Source organism: Lygodium microphyllum, chromosome 22 (genome assembly GCF_053477565.2).
Source record: "Lygodium microphyllum isolate KBCC chromosome 22, Lygodium_microphyllum_v1.1.10, whole genome shotgun sequence".
Taxonomy (NCBI): Eukaryota; Viridiplantae; Streptophyta; class Polypodiopsida; order Schizaeales; family Lygodiaceae; genus Lygodium; species Lygodium microphyllum.
Window position 1 is genome coordinate 127,782,095 of NC_141156.1, and position 24,062 is coordinate 127,806,156.

A 24,062-nucleotide genomic window follows, 5' to 3' on the forward strand; every position below is an offset into this window, starting at 1 on the left:
CTGATTTTGTGTGCATTCCCTTCTCGGGTGACACTCAGCCCAAAATGGGCCTTTTAGTGTGCAGTCGGCCCATATTTGGGCAGGGCGGCCAATTTTGTTGATGGGGGGCTATTTATAGCAGCCCCCCAGTCATTCTCACTCACTTCTCTTGCAGATTTCAGCACACACTCCTCCATTCCCACTCTGACATTGGTGCTGCCATTGTTTCCAGCCTAATCTGGTGCCCTCATTGATGCTCCGGGCTGTATGCAGGGACTGATCAGTCCACAGCTTTGTATTCAGCATTCATTTTAGTGAGTGCAGTATCTCTTCCTTCATTTTCTGCTTTCTGTGTGTGTGTGTGTGTGTTGTGTGTGTGTGTGTGTGTGTTCGTGTTCCTTCTTCCGTTGCGCACTCACACAAAAACTTGTGTCCCTTAGAAAAAATTGAATATCCAATGAAAATAACTTTTAAACTAAGGGGATCAAGTTTTTTGCGAGTCTCTTTGGGTACATGAATATAAGCAATATATCCAAAAGCTTGAAAATATGAAACAGAAGGAGTTTCATCTGTCCAGGTAGTAATTGGTATTTTACTAGAAGGAGCTGTCGTAGGAAGATGATTTTGCACAAATACTGCCGTTAAGATTGCTTCAGCCCAGAAACATTGAGATAAGCTAGAATAAATGAGCATACATCGCATGGCATTGAGGATAGTCCGGTTTTTATGTTCAGTAATACCATTCTATTGAGGAGAGTAGGGAACCGTATATTCATAATGAATATCTTGATTATTACGATAATCATCAAAATCATTTGAAATGTATTTTCCACCATTATCACTTCGAAGTTTCTTGATGTGACGACTAGTATGAAGTTTTGCAGCTTTTCGATATTGCTTAAAAGATAATAAAGCTTCTGATTTGTGTTGCAAGAGAAAAATAGTAGTGCACCTTGAGAAGTCATTAATAAAAGTTATGAAATATTGATGTTGAGATTTCGATGGAGGAAAAGGTCCACAAATATTAGTGTGAATAAGATCAAGCAAATCTCTAGAATGAGTTGTGGTGGAAATGGAGAAAGGTTTGTAAAAATGCTTTCCAAGTGCACAATATTCACAAATACCCATATGAGGATGAGCTTTGAATTCCATACCTTGAACAAGGTTACACCTATAAAGATCGACAAGCTTAGAAAAATCAGAGTGAACAAGGAGATGATGCCATATTTTGTTGTTAAGATAGCCAAGAGTTGTAACAACATTTGCAACATCTTTATTTACAAATAACTTAGAAAGATAACCATTTCGAGAAGTGACAACTATGGTTTGGCTGTCTTTCTCAATGCAACACTTCGTATGGTCAAAACTGACAAAGAGACCAATGGCCACAAGTCTTGCAATTGAAAGAAGATTCCTTTGTAGATCTGGGACATGTAAAACTCCACGTAGAATTCTTGTTGAAGAAAGAGTATCGAGACATAAATCACCTATACCTTTGACTTGACAAGTTGTGTCATCAACAAGATAAACCAATTTCTTGACAAGAATAAAATGATAATTATGTAACCATTGGGATTGATATGTCATGTTTCCCGTAGTACTAGAATCAATAATAAAAAGAGATCCATCATGAACATGAAGTATTTTTTCCGAAGAGATAGAATAACTCACACAATTTGCTTCTTCAGTAGTGTTGTCATGTGTAGTAGCATATGCTTTATTACGGTCTAAATCAAAATGGCTCTTGAAGCATAGATGGGTTGGATGATCACTCTTTTTGCAGCAGTCACAAGGAGAATAATCTTTGGATAAACGTGGTTGTTTACTTGTAATACCATGTTCTTCATCAGATTGTTTTGCCTAGCAATCATCTGTAGTGTGACCATTTCCATTGCAATAAGAATAATGTCTATTAGGAAACTTGAGATGAGAGAAGTTATCACCATGACGACTCCTGTGTGTAAAGCGTGGAAAGGGACGCCTTCAAGCAAGTAAAGCTTGATCGATTTGTTCTAATTGTGTGTCCTCTTGTGAGATCATAATTGTTTCTTGATTTGTGTATCGTTGTTCATGTCGTTGCGAATATTTAATCAAAGATATACAAGCCTGATCAAAATTGATCCCATCTTTGTTAGATAATATGGTAACAATATTATTATAAGCAATATCCTTATAGTGTTAAGAAGCTATGTTATTAATTGCTTTCGTGGAATGGCATCACCAGCAGCAGCAAGTTGATTGATAATGTTCTTGAATGATTTGATATGTGTTGTTATAGAAGTTCCGATATTGAATTGTTACTTAGTGAGTTGACTATGAAGATAAAGTATTTCTGTAATAGATTTCTTCTCAAAATTTACTATCAAATGCTCCCATATAGCTTGTGAGGTTGAAAGATTACATACATCAAGCATAAGAGATTCTTGAAGAGTAGAAAGAATATACCGATGAGCTGCTTTGTCGCATCTAATCCACTTATTATAAACAGTTTGCCATTCTTCAAAGATAGGTCCTTTAGTTACAAGGGTATTATCATGAGCCCGATCAATTGGTTGAGGCCGACATTTATAATTACCAAGAACAATATCATGCAATTCATCGCCTTCAAGAATTAGCAGCATCTTTACTTTCCATCTAAGGAATCCTTTTCCTTGAAAGTGAGGGATGGAACGTTGTCCAGAAGGAAATCCGTTGACGATTATAGAATTTGACATAGCTGGTTGAGAGAATACGCGCAATATGAGATCACAGAATCTGTACACCATATACGAAATGATGACGAAAGTGCAGCACAATAAGCCATACACAAAAGCTATGCTGCAAAGAAAGACGTTTAGTTCAAAAGCATACTCCAAAAGAAAGAGACCCAAGATAGACGAAACGTGGGTAAGAAAAAAGCGATTCAAAATAGACAAAACGTGTGAGAAGAAATCGGCCCAACATAGACAAGAAATATGAACAATGCTCAAAATGTTATCGCTTTACTTTTTGGCCAAGAATAGATGATGATTTGGCTAATTTTGACAGAAACGCAGAAACGTAAGAGTGAGTAATCGTGATGAAACCTGTGTTGTAGAAGTTTACACGTAAGGCTATTGTCCTGTTTGTTTTACCTGAACTAACATAACTTTTGATACAGAACTCCAAATTGAGCATGGATTTGCTAGGAAGAAAGCTTGTGAGTCTTAACACATCACATAAACTGGTTTTCTTGAGAAAGGCATTTCCTTAAGAGTTTCCCAAATAGAAACTTTTAGGGTGTCCAAGCATGGTATATCTGCAATTCAACATATCTGTAATCTAAATGATGATCGAGTGAACTTATTCTATGCTTAAAATTCATAACATAAGATGCTCATAACATACACAATACATCAAATTTAAGCATAAAAAAGAATATGAATCAAGAATTGAAGAGATACTACATAAGTATACTTCTTGATTATCTTCTTCAAGGAATTGGTTGTAGTCGATCATGATAGCTCTAATACCATGTTGAGATGTAGAGAGAGAAGATATGTAGAGATGCGAGAGAGAGAGAGAAGAGACACACCATATACACTTCCAAAGACTTTCATATTGATCACAATCTACATATATATAGGTGAGACCTAGTCTAGATAGGGTGAGCTATATATAGCTCCAACAGGGCATGATTCTTAGCATGGACAACAAGCTGAAAATGTGGGAAGTGACCCAAATGTTGGCACTTCAATGCATAAAGAGGTTGATGACCAGGAAGGGGTTGAAGAATTCGATGATAGCTTCAAGGATCGAATGTGTACAATAGTAAATCTTTTTGCTGAATTGGCAAAGGGTTCCGAGTTTTCTCAATTCATGAATGCCCCAAGGAAGGACAACAAAGGCAAAGAGAAGAAAACACTTCTACAGCTTCGGGATAGCCACAAGAACCAAAGGAAACATTGGAATAAAGGTCCTTTATTTACCTCCGTGTATTGTACATGTGTATTATTTAGTTGTATATGTGAATGCACCCTTACGTGCCCTAAGTTTAAATACATTTTATTCTTTGTGTACCAACACATTGTTGGTACACCCAAAAATTAGATTGTACTCTCTCTCTCTCTGTCGCTCTCACTCATCTACTCACTTTTCCAACTGGAGCACACTCTCAACAATTGGTATCAGAGCACAGGTTGTGCATGCTTCTCGAGATTAGACTAGTCGATGGCACGGACTACTTGACAAGTCAGGTGTGACTTGACGGGACTAGCTGACATGGTTGATAGTAGGCAAAAGACGTGACAAAGAGCTGGGTGGTGGTAGGTTGATAGGAGGATAGTCGTGGGCTCTTAATCCAGGTGACACGCAGACAGGTCGCGACCAACAACAGACAGGTCGATGCAGGGACTAGGCGACGGGGACCAGGCAGCAGGACTGTGCATGGGACGGAGTCGTGGCGAACAATGGGACGGCATTTTGTGCGGAGCGGAATCCAGTCAGCCGATGCCAGCGGGCAACGAACCCTCGAACTTGTGCAAATTTGAGCCTGGAAATTTGGGGGTTTTCCCGGATTTGAAGCTGTTTATGCTTGATAGTGACATTTGAGTTAGAAATTGCAGACAATGTGCATGTTGACCTCAATTAAATTGGGGATTTTGCCAAATTTGTTGGAATTTTGCTCATTCAAGTAAAATTTCTTGACAGTGGACCCGAAAAAATTAAGGCTTTTCTGACGAGATGTTGCTCTGCTGGGTTAGATTGAAGGACATTTATGCACTGTTGGACCTGGAAATTTGGGATTTGGTGCAGAATTTGGTAAATTTCTGCAGTATTTGCCCGTGTGGTGGCTGGCTTATGTAAAAACAGCATAGATTTATTTCTGGTTGGGCAAGAACAACTGTGTATTTGCTGGTTTAGCTTGTGCTTTACAGTTCAATTTATTTACTCTCGTGTTTGTGATAAAAATGGGTGCAACTTCTTCCAGTTCTGACATTAAGAGTTTGATGGAAATCAAACGGTGTGATGGTCAGGGCTTTGACCTTCGGAAAGACCGTATGTAGGGCATATTGTTCTTAAAGGATTGTGAGGATGCTTTGCAGGAAGATAAACCCACACAAATGTTTGATGCAGATTGGGCTAGAGTCAACAAAAAGGCTACGGCTTATATAAAGATGGGTATCACTGATGACATTTTGACAGACATTAAGGGCTTAAATACTGGTTATGCAATATGGGAGAAGTTAAAAGCTACCTATGAGATCACCACACTTGTTAATCAGGTGCATTTAATGTGCAAGTTGGTGAATATGTAACTAGATGAGTCCAAGCCCGCAGTTGAGCACTTGAGTGCATTTACTGGCATTTTAAATCAGCTCAAGGATGCCAATTTGGATTCTGATGATAAGTTGAGGGCGATCTTTCTGATCATGACATTGCACGATTCTTGGGAGACCTTGGTGGTTTCTCTCAATAATAACCCCAATCTCTCATATGATGGTGTGAGGGGTTAAATTTTGAATGAAGAAATTAGACATAAGTCTAGTGGAGAAGGCAACAACTCAGCTTACAATGTTAGAGGCATGGCTGAAAAGAAAAATGCAAATGCTGGACAAAGAAATAGAAGCAAGAGCAAAGGAAAGGAAAAGAGTGATATTACTTGCTATCAATGTGGTCGGAAGGGCCACAAGAAGCCTGATTGCAGGAACTACAAGAAGGAACAAGAGAGAAAGAAGAATGCAGGAGACAAAAAGAAGAAAGAGGATAAGACAAATGTATCTGAGATAGCCAATGGCAAGGAAAAGGCCAATGTGGCCTCCAGTGTAGTCATAGTGGAGCTCTCGGATGCAGAGGCTGATGTATTATGTGCAGTTGATTATGATGCCCTTGTATGTCACATGCAGGATATGTAGATTGCCAAGGTTGATGTGATTGATGCACTTTTATTAGTCGATTTTGGTGTCACTCAGACTTGGATTGTAGACGTTGGTGCCTCTTTCCATATAACTCCTTGCTTGGAGTGTTTTGCTATGTTCAATGCAGGCAGTTATGGAAAAGTATAACTTGGAAATAACTATACTTGTAGCATTGATGGGATTGGCATTATATACTTATCTTTGGATAATGGGCAAGAGCTTGTGCATACTCTCAACAGGAAATGCCTAAGCCTTTTTTGGAAGAGCCCGAGATGCTTGATGAGCACAAACAATTGGTATTCGTGGGGCAACAAGTGCAAATGCATGGCCAACTTGGTAGTGCCAATCCATGGGAACATGGGCATCAAGGTAATTATGCACATGCAAGCATGGGACATCAAGGAGACTTTGGTGGTGGTACCATTTTTCATGCTATGGTTGGACAGGCACCACATACGGGAATGTATGGCTCAAATCCCTATGGTATGCAGTAGCCAATGCATGGCTCACAACAGCCAATGTATCCGGGTAATGCAAGTGGAATGCCTAATTCCATGTAAGGCAGCATAGGCATGATGCCTAGGGCACAAAGTGGACCATATGGATATGTATCTGCACCCCTAGGGACTGTTGGAGCACAAGGATTTGGTGCTGGTCATGTAGGAGCATCTGATAGTGTTGGTTATCATGTAAATATAGCAAATGTACCCTTTTTGCAACAACGTATTTATAATAACTTGACTTCCATAGGTTCGTCGAAGGACTATGATGAAGGTAGCAAAAGTGCGAAGTTTGAGCCTTTTAGTGGTGCACAAGATAGGTTGAAAGCACTTGTTTTTATTCAGCAGTTTGATGCAATGTACTCTGGAAGCAACTTCATAGAGGCATCTAAGATACGAAAGGCAACCACATTTTTGAAGAGAAATGCATTGTAGTGGTAGTTTACACTTCTTATTCAAGGGAAGCGACCTACCACTTGGGTCCAATTCAAGCAAATATTTGCTTCAAATTAGTTGACAAGTACCTTTGAAGTAGACATTATGACAACTTAGAATCAGTTGAATTCCAAAGATTGCAAGAACTTGGATCAGTATAATGAGGAGTTTTGGGATGCATTGCTGCTAGTTACTTCTTATCGCAAAGTACCCCTCCATGAGCAGGTGGAGAAGTATATTTGTGGTTTGCCAAAGGGTATTTGGGATTTTTGCATGAAGTCTACTGTTTCCAGCATGTCTTAGCTTATAGAAACTGCTACTACAGCCGACACATTGCTGCATGGAAAGGATGCAGGATTTCAAGATAGTGATGCCAAGCCACATGTCATTGAGGCCAAGGCTGAGAAAAAGGGTAAATCTCAAAATAAAGCTGAAAATCAGAGCAAATTTCAGCACATAAAGAGCGGAAGATTAGGGGTAAGGTTTTCAAAAGGTACTTGGTGAAGTTTCACAATTATTCACCAATGGATGCCAAATGGATGGAGGATGACTTGGCAAACTATCCTCAGTTGTTGCAGCTTTACCTTGATGCTTTCTAGCTAGAGTCAACTTTAGTTTGGATTCAATCAGGTTCAGCATAGCAGGGGTCTAGAATATTACTCGATACTCGTGAGCGAGCTAGCACCTCCGCTTCTCAGTGATGGACAACTCTAGATATAGTGGATCTCTGATGTATTCAACATGCATTTAGGGTACTGTAATGTTAGTAGATATGTCGGTTCATGTGTGAGTCTAAGCTGCAGAGGCTTGGGCACATTATTTAGGTTATTTAGGCATTTTTTATTGTGTCATTTTATGGTCATATTTGGCATTTATTGCTGGCAGACCAGCATTAAATGCTAGCCAAATTGACATAATTTATGGCATTATTTGTGCCTATTTATTTTGGGCTCCTCCTCAGTTGCTCAGTTTACCACCTGGAGGTCCCATGGAAAGAGAAGATGGTGCTGGTGCCGGTGCCCACGCAGCCAGTGACTTACTGTTGTATGCGACAGTCTCGTGTTTGATATATGGATTCTATTTCCCAAGCATACATCTGAGTCCTCATATGTATTGTGTTCTTTCTTTCCCTTTCTCTCTTGTCTTGTGTTTCAACAATTTATTACAGCTTATGTTTACGCTTCCATCGCTACACCACTTTTGACATGTAGCTGATAGTATGTTTGCCAGGAGATCACTATTCAGTGAACTAGTCACTATGTTTGGTATGCAGATGGGTATGGTTTTCACTGTAGCTCTGAAAGTATACGTTTGCATTGATTAATGATCATTGGGGACAAGGCAACTATCGCCTAAATGGCGTAAAGATCACAGCATAGATCTTATCCTTGGAAGTAGCTCATCTAATAAGCCACCCTACAGAGTTGGTGCAGCCTAGCATGAGGAGATTATGAGTCAGGTTAATGAGTTGTTAGAAAAAAGGGCTTATTCAGGCCACCTCATCTCCTTTTTGTTCTCCAGTGCTTTTGATGTAGAAAAAGGATGGTTTATGGTGTATGTGCATTCATTATCGTGCTTTAAACAAGATCATGATAAAGAATCGCTTTTCGATATCTCGGATCGATGATGTTATGGATAGATTTCAAGGGGCAGCCATATTCAGCCGTATAGATTTGAAAAGTGGGTATCATCAGATATGCATTAGATTGGAGGATGTGCCTAAGAGAGCTTTCAGAACATCTTTTGGGCTATATGAGTTTCTTGTCATGCCTTTTGGGCTTAGAAATGCTCCTGTCACTTTTAATCGGACGATGGATTGCATCTTCAGGCCAGATAGAAGATTTGTGGGCACTTTCTTTGAATGCATGATTGTCTATTCAAAGAATGAGGCAAAGCATAGAAGACACTTAGACATTGTGTTCAAAGAACTGTGTGAGCATAGCCTCGTTATCCATGACAAGAAAAGTGAATTCTTTTTGCATGAAATCCACTTTTTGGGACATATTGTATCGGTTGATGGTATACGCATGGACCTTGCAAGGGTTAAGGTAGTACGATCATGGCCACCTTTGAGAAATGTGCATGAGATCTGCAGCTTCTTGGGTTTATGTTTTTACTATAGGAAGTATGTATGTGAGTTTGTTGAAATTGCATCTCAATTGCATGCCTTGTAGAAGAAGGATGTGCCATTTAGATGGACACTAGTGGAAATTTCAGCATTTGAAAAGTTGAAGGGTAAGATGACTTTAGATCTTGTGCTTGTGTTGCCCGATCTATGGAAGTCATTCGTGGTTCAATGTGATGCTTTTGGTAATAGCATTGGAGCTATTCTTAGGCAGGATGGCCGTGTTGTGATTTATGAGAGCCGAATTCTCCACGGTGCAGAGAAGAATGTGCAAGTCTATGAGAAAAAGCTCTTGATTGTAATTCATGCATTGTCTACGTGGAAACATTATTTGTTTGGGGCTGATTTTATAGTGCAGATAGATCATCAGACTTTGAGATACTTTTTGATGCAGACAAAGTTGTCAGAGAAATTTTATAGTGCAAACATATCATCAGACTTTGAGATACTTTTTGATGTAGACAAAGTTGTCAGAGAAGCATATGAGATGGGCGAATTTTCACTCTATGTTTCATTTTCAGATTGTACATATTGATGGTAAAAAGAATGTTATGGCTGATGAACTATCATGTAAGGCACAATTTTCAGCCATTAGCGTGGTTTATCACACTAAGTTGGATGCCATGAAAGAGCAATATGTTGCTGATTTAGACTTTGCTAATGTTTATGATCAAGTGTGGAATGGCCAAAGGCATGAGCTTTTTGTGCTAAGAGATGGATTTTTGATGATGCATGAATGACTATGTCACGAAGCAATTGAGGCCTAGAGTTATCATTGAAAGTCATGCTCTTCCATATGCAAGACATAGAGGTATTGATGCTACAATCAAGGTAGTGGAGCATTTCTTTTATTAACCAACTTTGAGGCATGATGTAGAGTAGTTTGTCAGGACATGCATCGTATGTCAAAAGGTAAGTCATGATATGCAAAAGATGTCGGGCTTGTTGCAACCTTTGTCTATTCCAAATAGGCCTTGGTAGAGCAGTGCAATAGACTTTATTTTTGAGCTTCCTAGGACATCTACAAGGAATGATGGGATATGGATGTTTTTGAGTTTCCTAGGACACCTATAGGGAATGATGGGATATGGACCAAATAATGCCAGTTTAAGGGTCAACAGAGATTGGGGACCACGTCAAGTTGCAAATGGCTTAACCAATTTCATTATGGATGGGCACATTTAAGAAGGGTGCCACTTTGCAAAAATGCCCATGCAAACTGAGAATACGTTTTTGGGGGTTGGATCTCAGCCAGCTTGGGACAGAGAGGGAGCTGTTGGTCCATTTTCTGATCAGAGAACAACAATTTGTTGCAGAAGACAGCCATCATTTGGGGGACCTCAGAAGGCAGGGGATAACAGGGAGACACCTTGCATTGCTAATTAGGTGACAAACTTTTTGGAGGTGCATGGTAGTAGGTGATTGCATTAAATTCAGGCTAGAGTAGGCAGCAAGTAGGATTTTAGCGTTTTCTCGCAAAGAAAATCAGATTTCTCTCTTTCTCTCACCTTCTCCAGTAATTTCTCAAAAGATCTCAGCATTTCTTAGCCATTTGGAGCAGATCTCAATCATATTTGGTGGACAACATGAGGATTTTTGTTGTAAACCCTAAATTTTTGAAAAAATTAGGGTTCAACAACCACCTTGGGACCCGTGCCAGTAGGAAAAGGCATCGTACATGGAATTCAACACCTGAAATTTGTGTAATTGTTAGGGAATTTAGATGCTAGCAGGGGCAAATGGTGCGAATTGTTAAAGCTATCAAAGACAAAGCTTATGCATCTCTAGAATCTCATCTCTTTTGGTCAAGTGTAATAACAATGGGGGACAGCTGCAAGCTGTCCTCCACCTCTCCCTTGCGCAGGAGGTATGCTAAAAAGTGACGTCATCCCATAAATTCTTGGCCTGAAGAAGGTTCTGAATCATGAAACTCCAGAGGGAGTAATTTATACCATCCAATTTGTCCTCACTGGGGGGATACCAAGAACATCATTGCTATTTTTTGCCATAGCTGAATAAAAACTGAATGGAAGCTGGAACCAAAACTTTCAACATAGAAGAGGCATAAATGACCAAAATGTTCTTCGGGATCCCAATGCAAACAAGAGCACTTGCTGTATCAAATCTGTCAAGAGCTGAATCACTGTTGTGTAGCAAAACAAATGGCTGTGAAAGCGTCAATTTCCATGCCCAAACTGATCAGAACAGCAATCTAATGTTATACAAATTTGAGAATTTGCAAAAATTCAGAATTACTTACAGCCAATGACCAATGTTGGTGATGAACCTCGAGATTTCACCGTGAAAGGGAGTTGATTTCAGCAAAAGCCCCAAATTTTCTGATGGAAATTTCAAGAAATCTTGGAAATTGGGCAGGTACCCTCAAATTTCTTGGCAGCCAGTGTGAGAAATTGAAAATTTCTTTCAGATCTGGAGAAAATGTTTGGGGGCTGAGAAAATGGCAAGCAAGGCTGAGAAAACAATGAGCAAGGCTGAGAGAGGTTGTGTGTCAGAAATAGCAGCAGCTTCTCCCTCCAAAACAGCAACTCCTCTCCCTTTCTTGGTTGAGTGGACTTTGCTCAGGTGACATTGGCTGACCGGTGGCGAGATGGAACCGGCATGTCTAGCTTTGATATTGACTATTGGAAATGTGAGAGAGAGAGAGAGAGAGAGAGAGAGAGAGAGAGAGAGAGAGAGGTTGCGTGTCAAAAATAGCAGCGGCTTCTCCCTCCAAAACGGCAACTCCTCTCCCTTTCTTGGCTGAGTGGACTTTGCGCAGACGGCACTATCTGGCTGGTGGCGAGATGGAATCAGTGTGTCTACCTTTGGTACCGACTATTGGAAATGTGTGAGAGAGAGAGAGAGAGAGAGAGAGAGAGAGAGAGAGAGAGAGAGAGAACACAACAGTGACCAAGAGTGGGCAGCAGTCCCACACTCAAAAGATGCAATTGCTAGAATGATAGAATGAAAGCACGATAGGTCTAATGTAAGTTAGACCTATCCCTAACTCAACTGGAGTTAAACTAACTCTAGAAGTAATGACACAACTTAGTAACTTGGTTGTGTCCACACCACACAATTAGGCACTACCCATAATTGACCAATTCTGACATGATATGCTGGTTAACTAAGTGGCAAGCTTCTCAACAATGAAAATTAGAAATAAGAGAATCTGATGTGAAGTGATTATTTTCAACCGGCCTTATCATTCCCATGAATATGGACTTGAACAGTTAACACTAATAGCTTGAACCTTTTGAGAGAGACTCTGTTCTCGTTATGCGATGCTATTTTCTTTGTGTGACATGTGATCCTTCAGCAAGCTGCAAGAGAATCTTTTGGGTGGCAAAGAAGTTAAGACACAGTCCTAAATTAAAAGAACAAGTCCTTCAGCAAGCTGCAAGAGAATCTTTTGGGTGGCAAAGAAGTTAAGACAGTCATAATTAAAAGAACAAGAATTTTGTACAGGATGTGCAGAATGCAAACAAGTTGTGACACTAACTTTTTTGGCAATGTGTTTTCATGATTGATGTCAACAGAGAGGCCTTGTGGAGTTCATATGCAGCGTTTTCGTAGCTTCTTGGACAGGGGTTGTTAAGTATCATGGACCTCGTCCAAGCAGGAGGCCAAAGCAAGTAGATAATCTATCGATCAACACAATACATAAACCTTTTCGCATGTTTGTCTTAATCAAGAACATGAATGCTTCTGTTGTTTCTTACAGGTCTTTGTGGCTAATCACACTTCAATGATTGATTTCATTATCCTTGAGCAAATCACTGCTTTTGCTGTCATTATGCAAAAACATCCTGGGTGGGTTGGTGAGCTATCTGATGCCTTTAGGTTGTAAATGATTTATATTATGCTCAACCTTTCTTTTGTACTAGTTTTCTTGAGGATGAGTGATGGAGTGGTGTTACCTTTGAATGTCTTTATGCTATTAATCTACAGATTGGTTCCTCTTCAATTTCTGGTCTGGCTTGACTAGATTGTGCACCTGCAGGATTATTGCAAACGACTATTTTAGAGAGCCTTGGATGCATTTGGTTTAACCGCACAGAGTCAAAGGACAGGGAAATAGTTGCAAAAAAGTATGTGAGGCATGCTGGTGGTTTCAAAAAACTTCCAGGTATTTATATTGTAAACATGAGGGACTGTAGTGTTGATTCATGTCTGTTTCTGTGCAGGATCAAGCAGCATATTGAAGACCCTGAGAACAACCCATTACTTATATTCCCAGAAGGCACCTGTGTAAACAATGAGTACACTGTGATGTTTAAAAAGGTAAACTTGAATTTTGTAGGATTTCCTTCTGCACATTCATAGTTCCTAGCTAAGATAAAATTTTCTTAGGAGGTATAAGAATCTGCAGTCTAGCTAAATGGTGAGTATGCTTTGCACTAAACGACTCAAGTGAGGAGATGGCATAGATTTTAGTTAGGTTGAGGTCAATAATATACACACCTGTCCCATGACTTGAGGTTTGAACATTGAAACTTTGTTATGATGTTATCTAGAAACAGGCTAAATCACTTTAGTCTTTTCAATCACGTCCATGTGGGTATGTGTGAGGTGCCCGCCCATCGGTGTTCCAGGCACTCTTTTAGCGGTCTATCGAGAAACAAATCTAAGCATCGCTGCCCGGCACTCCCAAGGAATGTTCCGAGTTTTGTCGCCTAGGGTTTCCCGAATCCGCCTCGCAACGAAACGTTCACGACCGAACCCACTAGGATCGACCTGAAATTCGGGTTCCTAGTTGTCAAGGTCTCCTATTAGCATTCTAGCATCGGGTTTTGGACATCCTACTTTACGCAGAGATACCCAACCCGAAGCAGATCTATGCCGCACTTGGTTCAAAGAGAATGGGAAACGAGAGGGATGCGTTGCTCAACCTCTCTGCCCATAGGACATAGTCCCATTCTGGTCCCCTAAAACGGCATGAATCGGGTTCTAACCTATCGATACCTAAAGGTCGAATGACGATAAAAACTTGTGAGAAGCCTCCCAGTTCTCTGGGACCACCCTGCCATAGGACGGACCCGTCGGGGATTCCGTCCACCCACTTCCCTTAATAGCTTTAGTTTTCTAATTAGGTCCTACCACATTTATGTGTGACACTTAAAATCAGCTTCATTAATTAAGCCTTTTAGGGAATCAAGGTTCGTTCGCGTAAATTATAGCACAGACACGAAAACAGAGCAAAGCAATCTATTGACAAACAAGATCAAACAAGTTCCTTAACTTATCTTCAAGTTAATCTTTGTCTCCCGCCCATACAGGAGAAATTATGTTTCGCTTCTGTCCAACAGAAGTATCCCTTCTGCCCTGCAGAAGTAACTGGTCCAATTCACATGGCACCAAAACTCAATCCTTTATCTAGAATAGGATCTCCCAACATGCCCAGATGTTGGGGGCCACGGAGGTCTTCAACTCCATTCTTGACCTAGCAAGGGGTGTCCAGAGCTCCAACTGACCCACAAGCTATCTAGGAGCGAAACATCATTCCCGTGGTTGGCCTTTTCACCACTCGACCTTCGGCCCATGAATCGAGCAGTGCCCTCTCGGGTTACTACGCGGTGCGACCATGGAGGTGATCCACCCGTACAATATATCATTCCTTAATTAAATCCTTTAAGAATCAAGCATAAACAAGGCAATCAGCCTAATATCATTTTCCAAGAAAACATTCCTCTAATCCATGGCGACTTGTCATCACAGACCCTTGCCATGCATTTACCATAAATCACAAGCACTTGAAATTATCATCCAAACAATAACTAACAACCAATTGAATGTAAAAACATTTAGGATGTTGTTCGATCAATCAACAAAACCAATTGCATTCTTTTCAAACAATGCAAGAATAGACGATATAACATTTCCATCCTATATTTGCTCTCTCCCTTGGGATCTAAGAGCAATACCATGCAAACATGTTCTTAATACTTCCTTCCTTCGGCTAGGGCATATATTAAGGGTTCAAACACTATTCATGATGTAAGTTCTATAGGTCACTTACCTTAATTGGTAACCCAACCCTGAATTTGGATTGGCAAAAGTCATCCTTATCCAACGGATCTCAAGACATCCTAGTTTTAACCCTTATAATCAATTTCTTGTATTAGCTCTCAGTCAAGTCATGAGGCAAATAGAAATTTATCCTCATATATCAAACATGTTATAGGCATAATATATAAATACTTGATAAGATAAGTGTGAGATGATCTCAAGTAATTAGACTCCAATAGACCTCGCATTGACCTAGAATCTAGTTTTTCTTAATATTTGGCCTGTTAGGCTAAGTACTTTTGAAGTATCTAAACTTTAAACTAGTACTTCTCTATTCACGATTCTTAATGTCATATTCTCTTAGCAATCATGCTAGTTATAACCCTTGACTATACTTTAATCTAACACTTGCATGCCCAATCTTTTAATGTCGTTCTTTTGACGACTATGCCATTCATAACGCTTGACTGATTCTTCCTTGTAATTGCTCTACTAGCAAATACGTCATGTGTAACTGGATGCAATTATCTATCCTTGTTATATGCACTTCGCAAACTCCATCTTCCGAATAGGTGAGATGAAATTTATCCTTTCCCATTACCTATACTCGTGCAATAGTATGGGGCCTAACGTATCTCATACGAGAATCAAAGCAAGCATCAATCAATTTGAAAATACATTACTTACGACGGGAACCGTAGTTGGATTGACGGTGATGCCTTTGCCCGAAGCCTTGTTGTTGGTTGCACGATTGTCATCGACACGCGACATTCTTTGCTTGGAGGCCATCGTCCGCAAATAGACTCGAGATTAAGAAGGTAGAATAGATTCAAGATGGAAGATTGTAAGAGAAGATGGTTAAGTCGAGGATCGAGATAGAGGGAATTGAGCTAATTCTCTTCCTTGCAGCCTCTCGGGGTGACTATTCTCTCTCTCTCTCTCTCTCAAGCTCTCTTTCAAGCTCTTCCTCACAATCTCTTGGAGGGGTATCCTTCTCTCTACCTCTCTCTCGCAGCCTCTCGGTGTCTCCTTATGCTTCTTATGCCTCTCCCATGCCTCATATTTATAGTGAATTCGAGAAGAGGGCTTGTGGTTGAGAAGTAGAGCTCTTTATGGAGGGGGATCTTGGAAAGATCAGTGATCTGATGCTCAGATCATAAATCTGATGGTTCCATTGGCTCCGAAAGGGGGGCAAAACCCCAAGACACTTGGTTAGAAAGCTCTCAGTTTACTCCTTCTTCTTTTCTCTGTTCGAAGTGCTGTCTACTGCCTGTAAACTGCGATCGCGGCGCGCGCGCGATTTCGCCAGTCACTTTTCTTTATTTTTCTTTTTATAAAATCTTCAAATTAACTAAAATATCACTTGTCTTTTCTTTTTAAATGACATCTAGTTCAAAAATCTCCATATCTTTTTCTTTTAGGATAATATCTAAAATATCTAAAATATACTAGCTTTGCCCAAAATCTAATGTTTTTGGACCTTCCAAACTATACACATGAACTTAGTGATTAATATAACTCATAAGTCTCGTTCACGTTGTAATTTACGTGAAGGGTAGCTACGGTCTTTGCCAATTCGAGAAAAATATCGAATTTACGACTCTTGATTTTTCTAAATAAAATATTTTAAATTAAATAAAAATTATCAATAATAAATGTTAGTTAGTTTTTACCTTTGTTAGTCTTTAGTTAGTAATCTTACTAACTTATTAATTGACTAACTAACTTACGAACCAACCAACTAACTTTTATTGTGCGGAGATATTACAGTATGATTATAGAGAGTGCCTCTGAAAATTTTGGTAATGTCTTTTATAGGCTCTCCAAGTTTTGCATGAGCATTCCACATAATGCATCCGATAACAACTACCTGTTATGAAGGGATATTATTTGGAAAACATGGTGGTAGCGCATCCAATAACAGCTACTTGTAATGAAGGGATTATTTGGAAAGCATGGTGGTAGCATGAGAGAGAGAACTTTAGGGCACATTGAATGACAGGAATCCTTGCTTTGAAAAAGGTGGAGAGTCAAGTATAAATGTACTCGCAGAATAACAAGACCTTCTGGCTTTTCATAGTGAAGGAAATCCATGAAATTGTGGAAGAACTATTGCATAAGGGAGTCAGTTCTTCACCTTGTTGCTCATTTTCACTTCACCTTGATTTCTCATTTCATGTGCAAATTGTTTGAATATGTCAGTTTTATGCATATCATGGGTATGCGCCCTTTATTTATTGTGCATTTCATAGGCTATTGTGGGCAGCTGGGTGCCTCATTTAGGCAGCTGCATTTATGGCACACCTGCTGATTATTGGGTGCTTGGATGTTGAGGGACTAATATTAGGGTTTGCACTAAGTCACAACTATGGTGCATTAACCTCTAATTTAGTTTCCTGTAAATAGCCCCCAAAAGAAATTAATTCTAAATTACTAAAAATAAATGGCTTACTTTTGATAGTAGGACAAATGCCACCCAATCCTGTATAAATAGGAGTCTTGTGTTTGTGCATCCTTGAATCCCTTCATTCTGGCCGGCCACACCTTCAACCCTCTCATCACCAACTGCTGCCGAACCCCCTTGTAGAGGACATTGTAAGTTCATGGAGCCTACTTGGCTGCCTGTACATTGTCCTCAGCCTGGCAACCTTTTTCCACTCCAGACACAACTGCCTTTGCTGCTCCATGCTGCCGCCTAGCTGATCAGAGGTCTTCTACAGTAGTGGCCTTCATCCCAGGACCCACTTTTTGCTACTGGTGGACATTAGCAGGCTGCTGCACCTGCGTTTTCATTCAAGAGAGGCCATCCTGCTGGTCGCCTGGCTGCTGGTGGTCTTCTGAGTTGCTTATGTCATCGGATCAGTTTCTAGATTTTCATGCAGATAGCTCCCTATGCTGCTGCCATCTCTGTCAGTGATCATTGGACACTTTCAGACTACTGCTGCTGTGTTTTGGAATCCATTTGAGTATGGCATGCCCCAACACCCATTCCTTAAGCCACCTCCGCGCTGTTCCTAAAGACACATAGGTTTGATGCCCTCTGGTTGTATCATTGTCATATTGATTATATTCATTCGCATTCACCATTCTACAGATTGTGCTGTGTGTTGTCTTACACTCTGTGTTTTTTGTGTTTGCCATACCATTTTTTTACATTGGACATTGGCTGACTTGATCCTCTCAGGTCTCTCTCACTGTTGTCTATTTAAAGGCTCCCACTCCTGATTTTCATTGCTGCATCGCCTATCATCCTTGGAGAGAGGGAGACTGGAGTTGGTCATCATAACACAGGTTACCTTGTTGGTATTATATGCATTCTTGTGCTTTCATTATGGATTCCATTGCCCATTATGACTTCTCCCTGTGTTCATTTTTCTTTCTTGCTCAGTGTTGACTTTTTTGTGTTTGTGCCTTGTGTTATTGCTTCCGCTTTTTTTGTGCACTCTCGCATGGTAATAGACGTCTAGCTAGCTAGATCTTGGTCCCCTCGTTTGCTGCATTTGGGGTGATTGGGTGAACTCCTACGTTTATTGATTGATGGGGCTACTGCTTGTGTTTGCATGGCTTTGGAGCTGTTGATCATTGTGTTTTCACCTTCCTAGCATCGTCTCACATTGGGCTGCTGAGGGCCCTATCCACTTGTCTATCCACCTACCCCAGTTGACCTTTTGCACCTTGACTCTCATACTGATGTTCTGCCTGCTCATGTCGAACCCCTGATGTTTTGGCTGATGTTTCGACTATTTGAGTGATGCTTTGGCTTAATACCCTGAAGATTTATGGGTTGCATGCTGATGAATGTTGTTTTGCCTGACATTTTGGCTGTATATGATGATATTTGCTGCTCCTAATTCTCTATCAGGGTCTTCCATATTTGATTCAATGCTAACACTCAATTCTATGCATTGTTGATCCTAGTCTCGGTGGTGTTTTGTGTTCTTGGGTTTGTGTGCGATTGAATTGTGACTTTTTGCATTGTTGAATTCTTGCTTTTTGTTTGAGCTATTTGACCACTCAATTGCACCAAGTATCTCTATCTATCTTAATTTTTCAATTTTCTGTCGAGATGACATTGCAAGGGCTTTGTAAGTATACCATGGTGTTGCTACCAGAAACTCCTATATAGGGAGTGGTAGTCACTCAAGCCTTGCTTGGGTTGTGCTTCTACATGTGATTCCCTAGGCTTAGTGGTGAACTCTCGCATGTGCTGCATCACGAGGGTGTAGTCTTGAGATGTGCCTCTATGTTGTATCTTTCTATATCATGAATACAAAGAATTCCTTATTGATTTATCTTCTACGTTTTTCCGCTATGCCATTTCTGTGCCTTATGACAGGTTACAACTCGAAGTTTCGTGAAGGTCCGTTACACTTAGTATTAGAGCAACTCTAGTGCCGAGCATTCGAGCTCGAGAAGGGAGCGAACTCATGGATATGGAGGAGATCCTACCATAACACGTCATGCAATACAACATGATCACTCCGATACGACATGACGCAACGCGACGCGACACGGCGCGATGCCCCACATCGCGATGCTCCCTGGGTGTGATATTTGTTGAAAATTTAAAGAGAGCCTGTTGTGCCTACAAAGTTGAGAGGGACCCATGGCATGATAGAGATGTGCGGCAACCATTCAAAAATGACTTGGAGAGAGCTGAAGCTATGAAAGGACACTTTCTTTAAAGAGGAGGATGATCTATATCACTGGCTCAAAATCACATACAAGAAGAATGAGTTGTGGCTCAAATTGATTGAGCAGGCCAAGAAGACCATCAAAGCATTGGAAAAGACCCACAAAGGAACATATGTGTTGCGCGACTTGGAAGAGAAGGCTAAAGAGCTAGAAGAAGACCCAAAGAAGGTTGATTGCCAACTGCTTATGGTGAGAGAGCAAGCTAGGTTGTGCAAGTGAAGATGGCCAGAGACCTTGACACGGAGCTATAAGGAGAAATCATGTTGAGGTGGGACTGGGAGATTGCCTCTAGATCTGAAGAAGCAAAGGAGTGGGCCGAACCATACTTGAAGCAGATGAGAGCCAAAAGAGTTCAAGAGTTGAAGAATGGAGTGAAGCCAACCCAAGAACAGAAGAGCCAAGAAAGAAGAAATAGATGAAAGAAGGAGAGTTCTGGTCAAATGAAGCTGAAGAAGAAGATAAGGGAGAGGATGGACTCAGTCCCGATCTCGGAACAACTCGTCCCCTACAAGAAGGAGCTGATTGCCACTACCCTAACTACTATCCTGAAGATTAGTACCAAGAAGGCTACCCCAAAGATCAATACCTCTACAACGAATACCCTCCTAAACAAGATGGATACTATTACCATGAAGATTTTTCCCATTGACTACCACCCAGAAGGTGATTTATCTCTACACCCACTACCCTTATTTCGAAGAGTGCCAACCCAAAGGAGATCAAGAAGAAGAAGAAAAGATAAGAGTAATATGTGAAGGGACAAGGATGGAGAATGGACGTGATTTTAAAGGTTGAAAATATTATGATAGAGTTAGGATACAAAAATGAAGATAAAGATAGATGGACATGTTAGAAGTATGAGCCCTTGTATCTAGAGGTTGCAGCCCAGTTAGAAGAAGAACCAATCTTAGAAGAAACAAAGTTTGAGAAGGAGAGGATGAGCTCAATCTTGGTCTTGGAACACCTCTACCCCATGGTTGCCTCCCTACGTCATACGGATGGATCCGTACCATACAGATCATACTGTACGTACTCGTATGTGATTTTGGGCACATTTTGGCCACCCATCTTGCAGACAAAAACATGCTATTTAGAATAGTTTCGGCACATTTTTGCGGTGCAATGTTTGGCAAAAAAAGGATGGGTGTTGGACTTGGGGCTCATTTGCACACACTCTCAAGTCTCACTCTCTCCTCAAGGCTCATTCCCTTTCTCTTGTCTCCAAGCATCAACCTCCCATCCCCTCCCTCTTCAAGCATCATCTCCTCTTTTCCTCTCCTCTTCCTCCTATCCCCTCTCTCTTGATTATTATTCCAAGTTCCCCCCATCCCCTCCCTCTTTAAGCATCATCTCTCCACCCCATCCCTCTTCAAGCCTCTAAAGCACTCACTCTCTCCTTTTTCTCCCATCCCCTCCTTTAAGCATCATCGTGATCGGAGAGAAATCTCGGCTCTCTCCTCTCCATCGGGCCTTGCCTCGACGTCTTGGCATCATGACACATGAGAAGCATGAGGCCTTCAACTTGCATGCATGCCATCCATGTGGAGAAGGACACAAAGAAGTCCAACTCCCACCATTGGACATGTAAATATTGCAGGAAGCGCTACATAAGTGGTGCAACGTGGCTTCTTCTTCATCTTTCCAAGACGCGGGAGCAAGTTGCCGTATGCAAGGCGATCCCTCAACACATTGTGGATAAGATTCTTGCCAAGATGAAAGGGGGATCCACTAGAGGAGGAGAAAGTGGCCCATTGACGATGGCACCCATACCTATGTCTACTTGTGAGGAAGCCTCAAATGTAGGCATATCTTCAATTGATGCGGGTGAGGTCTCCACTATTGATGGTGCCGACTCCACATTTGCTTCCAGCTCCGGCATTGGCAAAGGGTAAAAATTGGAGGCTCATGTGGCACTAGAGAGGCAATCCTCTCTCTATCAAGCTCTCGGTCATATGCTTGGTTTGGTTGCCTTTCTTAGAGAAAGGCAATGACAGGCAGACATTGAAATTGCATGTATGGTGATCGAGTGCAATCTTACATTTAATGTCCTAAAGCATGAGCAATGGAGAAAGATGTTGAGAACCATCGCCAATATGGGCTCGTGTGAAGGATGGAGCAGTGTTACATACGATGACACGAGGATGAAGAAGATTGATGAAGAGAAGGAGAGGATTGATAGAGCCCTTGATCCTATTTGGGATGCATGGACAAAATACAATTGCTCTATTTTCACCGACGGATGGAGAGACCATAGTAAACAAGGCATCATCAACATAGTCGTTTCATTTCCACTCGGCATATATTTTTTTCAAGCCGTAGATACCGGCAAGAGGTGAAGCAAAGCGATCGGTACATTTGTTTATTGCCATATTCAACAAGCTTTCATTGAGGTATACATTGTCTTTTTAAAGTTGTTGCTTTTATTATTATAATTTTATCATAATTTTGAATTTGTGCTATGTATGATGTCGTTGTAGGTGGGCCCATCAAATGTGGTGCAAGTTGTTACCGACAATGCATCCAATTGTTGAGGAATGGGCAGTTTGCTTGCGGCCGAGTTTCCTTCAATAGTGTGGACTCCATGTGCAAGTCATTGTTTGGACTTGCTCACGGAGGACATCGAGAAGCTCAAATGGGTGAAGAGGGTGGTGCATAAGGCTACATCAGTTGTCACCTTCTTCACGGTGAAGGTGAAGGTGCTTATGATGTATCGCAAGCATATTACGCTTGAGTTGAAAAAGCCTTCTTCTTGCTTTGCTTATATGTGGTTGTTGTTGGAGCGCCTTTATGAGGTGCGGTCCGCCCTATGCAAACGGTGGTGTCTACTCTATGGAATGAGTGGGATGAGTATGAGACAGAGGAGGCAAAAGCCATGTAGTGGCCTCAATGAGCACATCTGGCAAAGAGTTTGTGGGATTGTGATTGCTGTGAGTTCCTTTTATAGGGTGTTACGTGTGAGTGATTGCGAGGGGTCCACCATGGGCCTTCTCGTTTACTTCTTTAGAGCAGCATTGGTGGAGACAAGGGCTTGAATAGTGATCATAGAGTCACAATGTGTACACATCATTGACTTAGCTTAGAAGAGATAGGCATGGTATAAGCCCATCCATGGATTTGTAGCACTATTATATCCGGTCTGCAAGTCTCCAGCAGTCATGGATGATAAAGAGTTGCGTTCTGACTAGCTTGCATATCTAACTCGTGTGGTCCACGTGGATGACTACAACACAGTTTTAGAGGAGCTTGGATGCTATGCGGATCAGAGAGGGCAGGTGGCTTTTGCTTGTCCGACTTGTTGGAGAAGAGAGTCACTTGTGAAGCCTCTCTTTTGGTGGTAGAATTTTGGATATGCATTGTAGACTCTTCAGCCCTTGGGTATGAGAATTTTTGCTCAGGATTGCTCTTCGGGTGCATGTGAGAGAAATTGGAGTGCCTATTCTCATTCCCATGAAGATTCTTAATCGGCTTAGCACACGATAATTAGAGCGGCTAGTCTATTGCGGCACTAACTTGCGCATGATGAAGGCCATGATGACCATGGGTAGTCCAAAGCAGATAAACACTTATCGTTTTGGTTAAGTCAAGTTTAAATTTGTTATTTTTAATTTTATACTTAACAATTTAGTATTTATAATCTTACATGTATTGTATAGGTGAATATTGATACATTCAAGTTGATGGGCGACACTCTTCCAAGTGTACACTAGGAGGTGATGAGGAGGAGCGGATCTTTGCTGAGCTCTATAGAGAGCTCATAGTAGTAGATACTCGTGACACTCACAGTCAATGTGCTCGTGGACGAGGAGTTCAACTAGTTCGAGGAGTTCAATTTGCAAGAGTTGCTAGCAGGGGCATGGACATTTTGTGCCCTCCGAGATCAACGAGGGGTGGTTCGAGTGGTTTGCAGACATATGTGAGGTGGGGCTCTAGTAGCTCTCATCTCGTGCTTGATAATGACATCCCCCCCCTTGCCTACAGTTGCACAGCCATTGCCTAGGGAGCTATCATTTGATGATGATGGTAACCTCATTAGTGAGGATGAGTATGAGAGTATCTCATTATCTGATGCCAAGGTGTCATCTTCAGACTCTCTTGATGAGCGTTGAGATGATGGTGATGATGATTATGACGTATTATGTATAATTGATATTTGTATCCAAATTGGCAGATTCCATTGCTGAGTCTTGAGCCCATCATGACTCGTTCAACTCCTGATTTCTATGATAGTTGTATCATGTATGATCATTGATCTTATTTTGTAATGGCATTGCTATAGCCTATTTTCACTTTAAACATGTGTATTATTATTTATAGTTTTTAAAAAATTAAGCTAATTTTTTTTTGTACTAGTATCGTACCGTACCTTAGAAAATCATAAGGTACCATTTAGTACGATATTTTATGGTACCATACCGTATCTTACCTTTCGTACCTGACAACCAT

At 40.9% G+C, this 24,062-nt stretch overlaps 1 protein-coding gene across 1 annotated transcript in view; it reads left to right on the forward strand.

Annotated features, from left to right (window-relative positions):
- Positions 1-24,062, forward strand: part of GPAT9 (glycerol-3-phosphate acyltransferase 9) — a 94,950-nt gene that overhangs the window by 28,649 nt on the left and 42,239 nt on the right. Inside the window, exons 7-10 of the mRNA XM_087663066.1 lie at positions 12,455-12,550; positions 12,640-12,736; positions 12,919-13,006; positions 13,103-13,199. Of these exons, the coding sequence (XP_087519192.1) occupies positions 12,455-12,550; positions 12,640-12,736; positions 12,919-13,006; positions 13,103-13,199 (378 nt within the window). The remainder of the gene's footprint in view (positions 1-12,454; positions 12,551-12,639; positions 12,737-12,918; positions 13,007-13,102; positions 13,200-24,062) is intronic.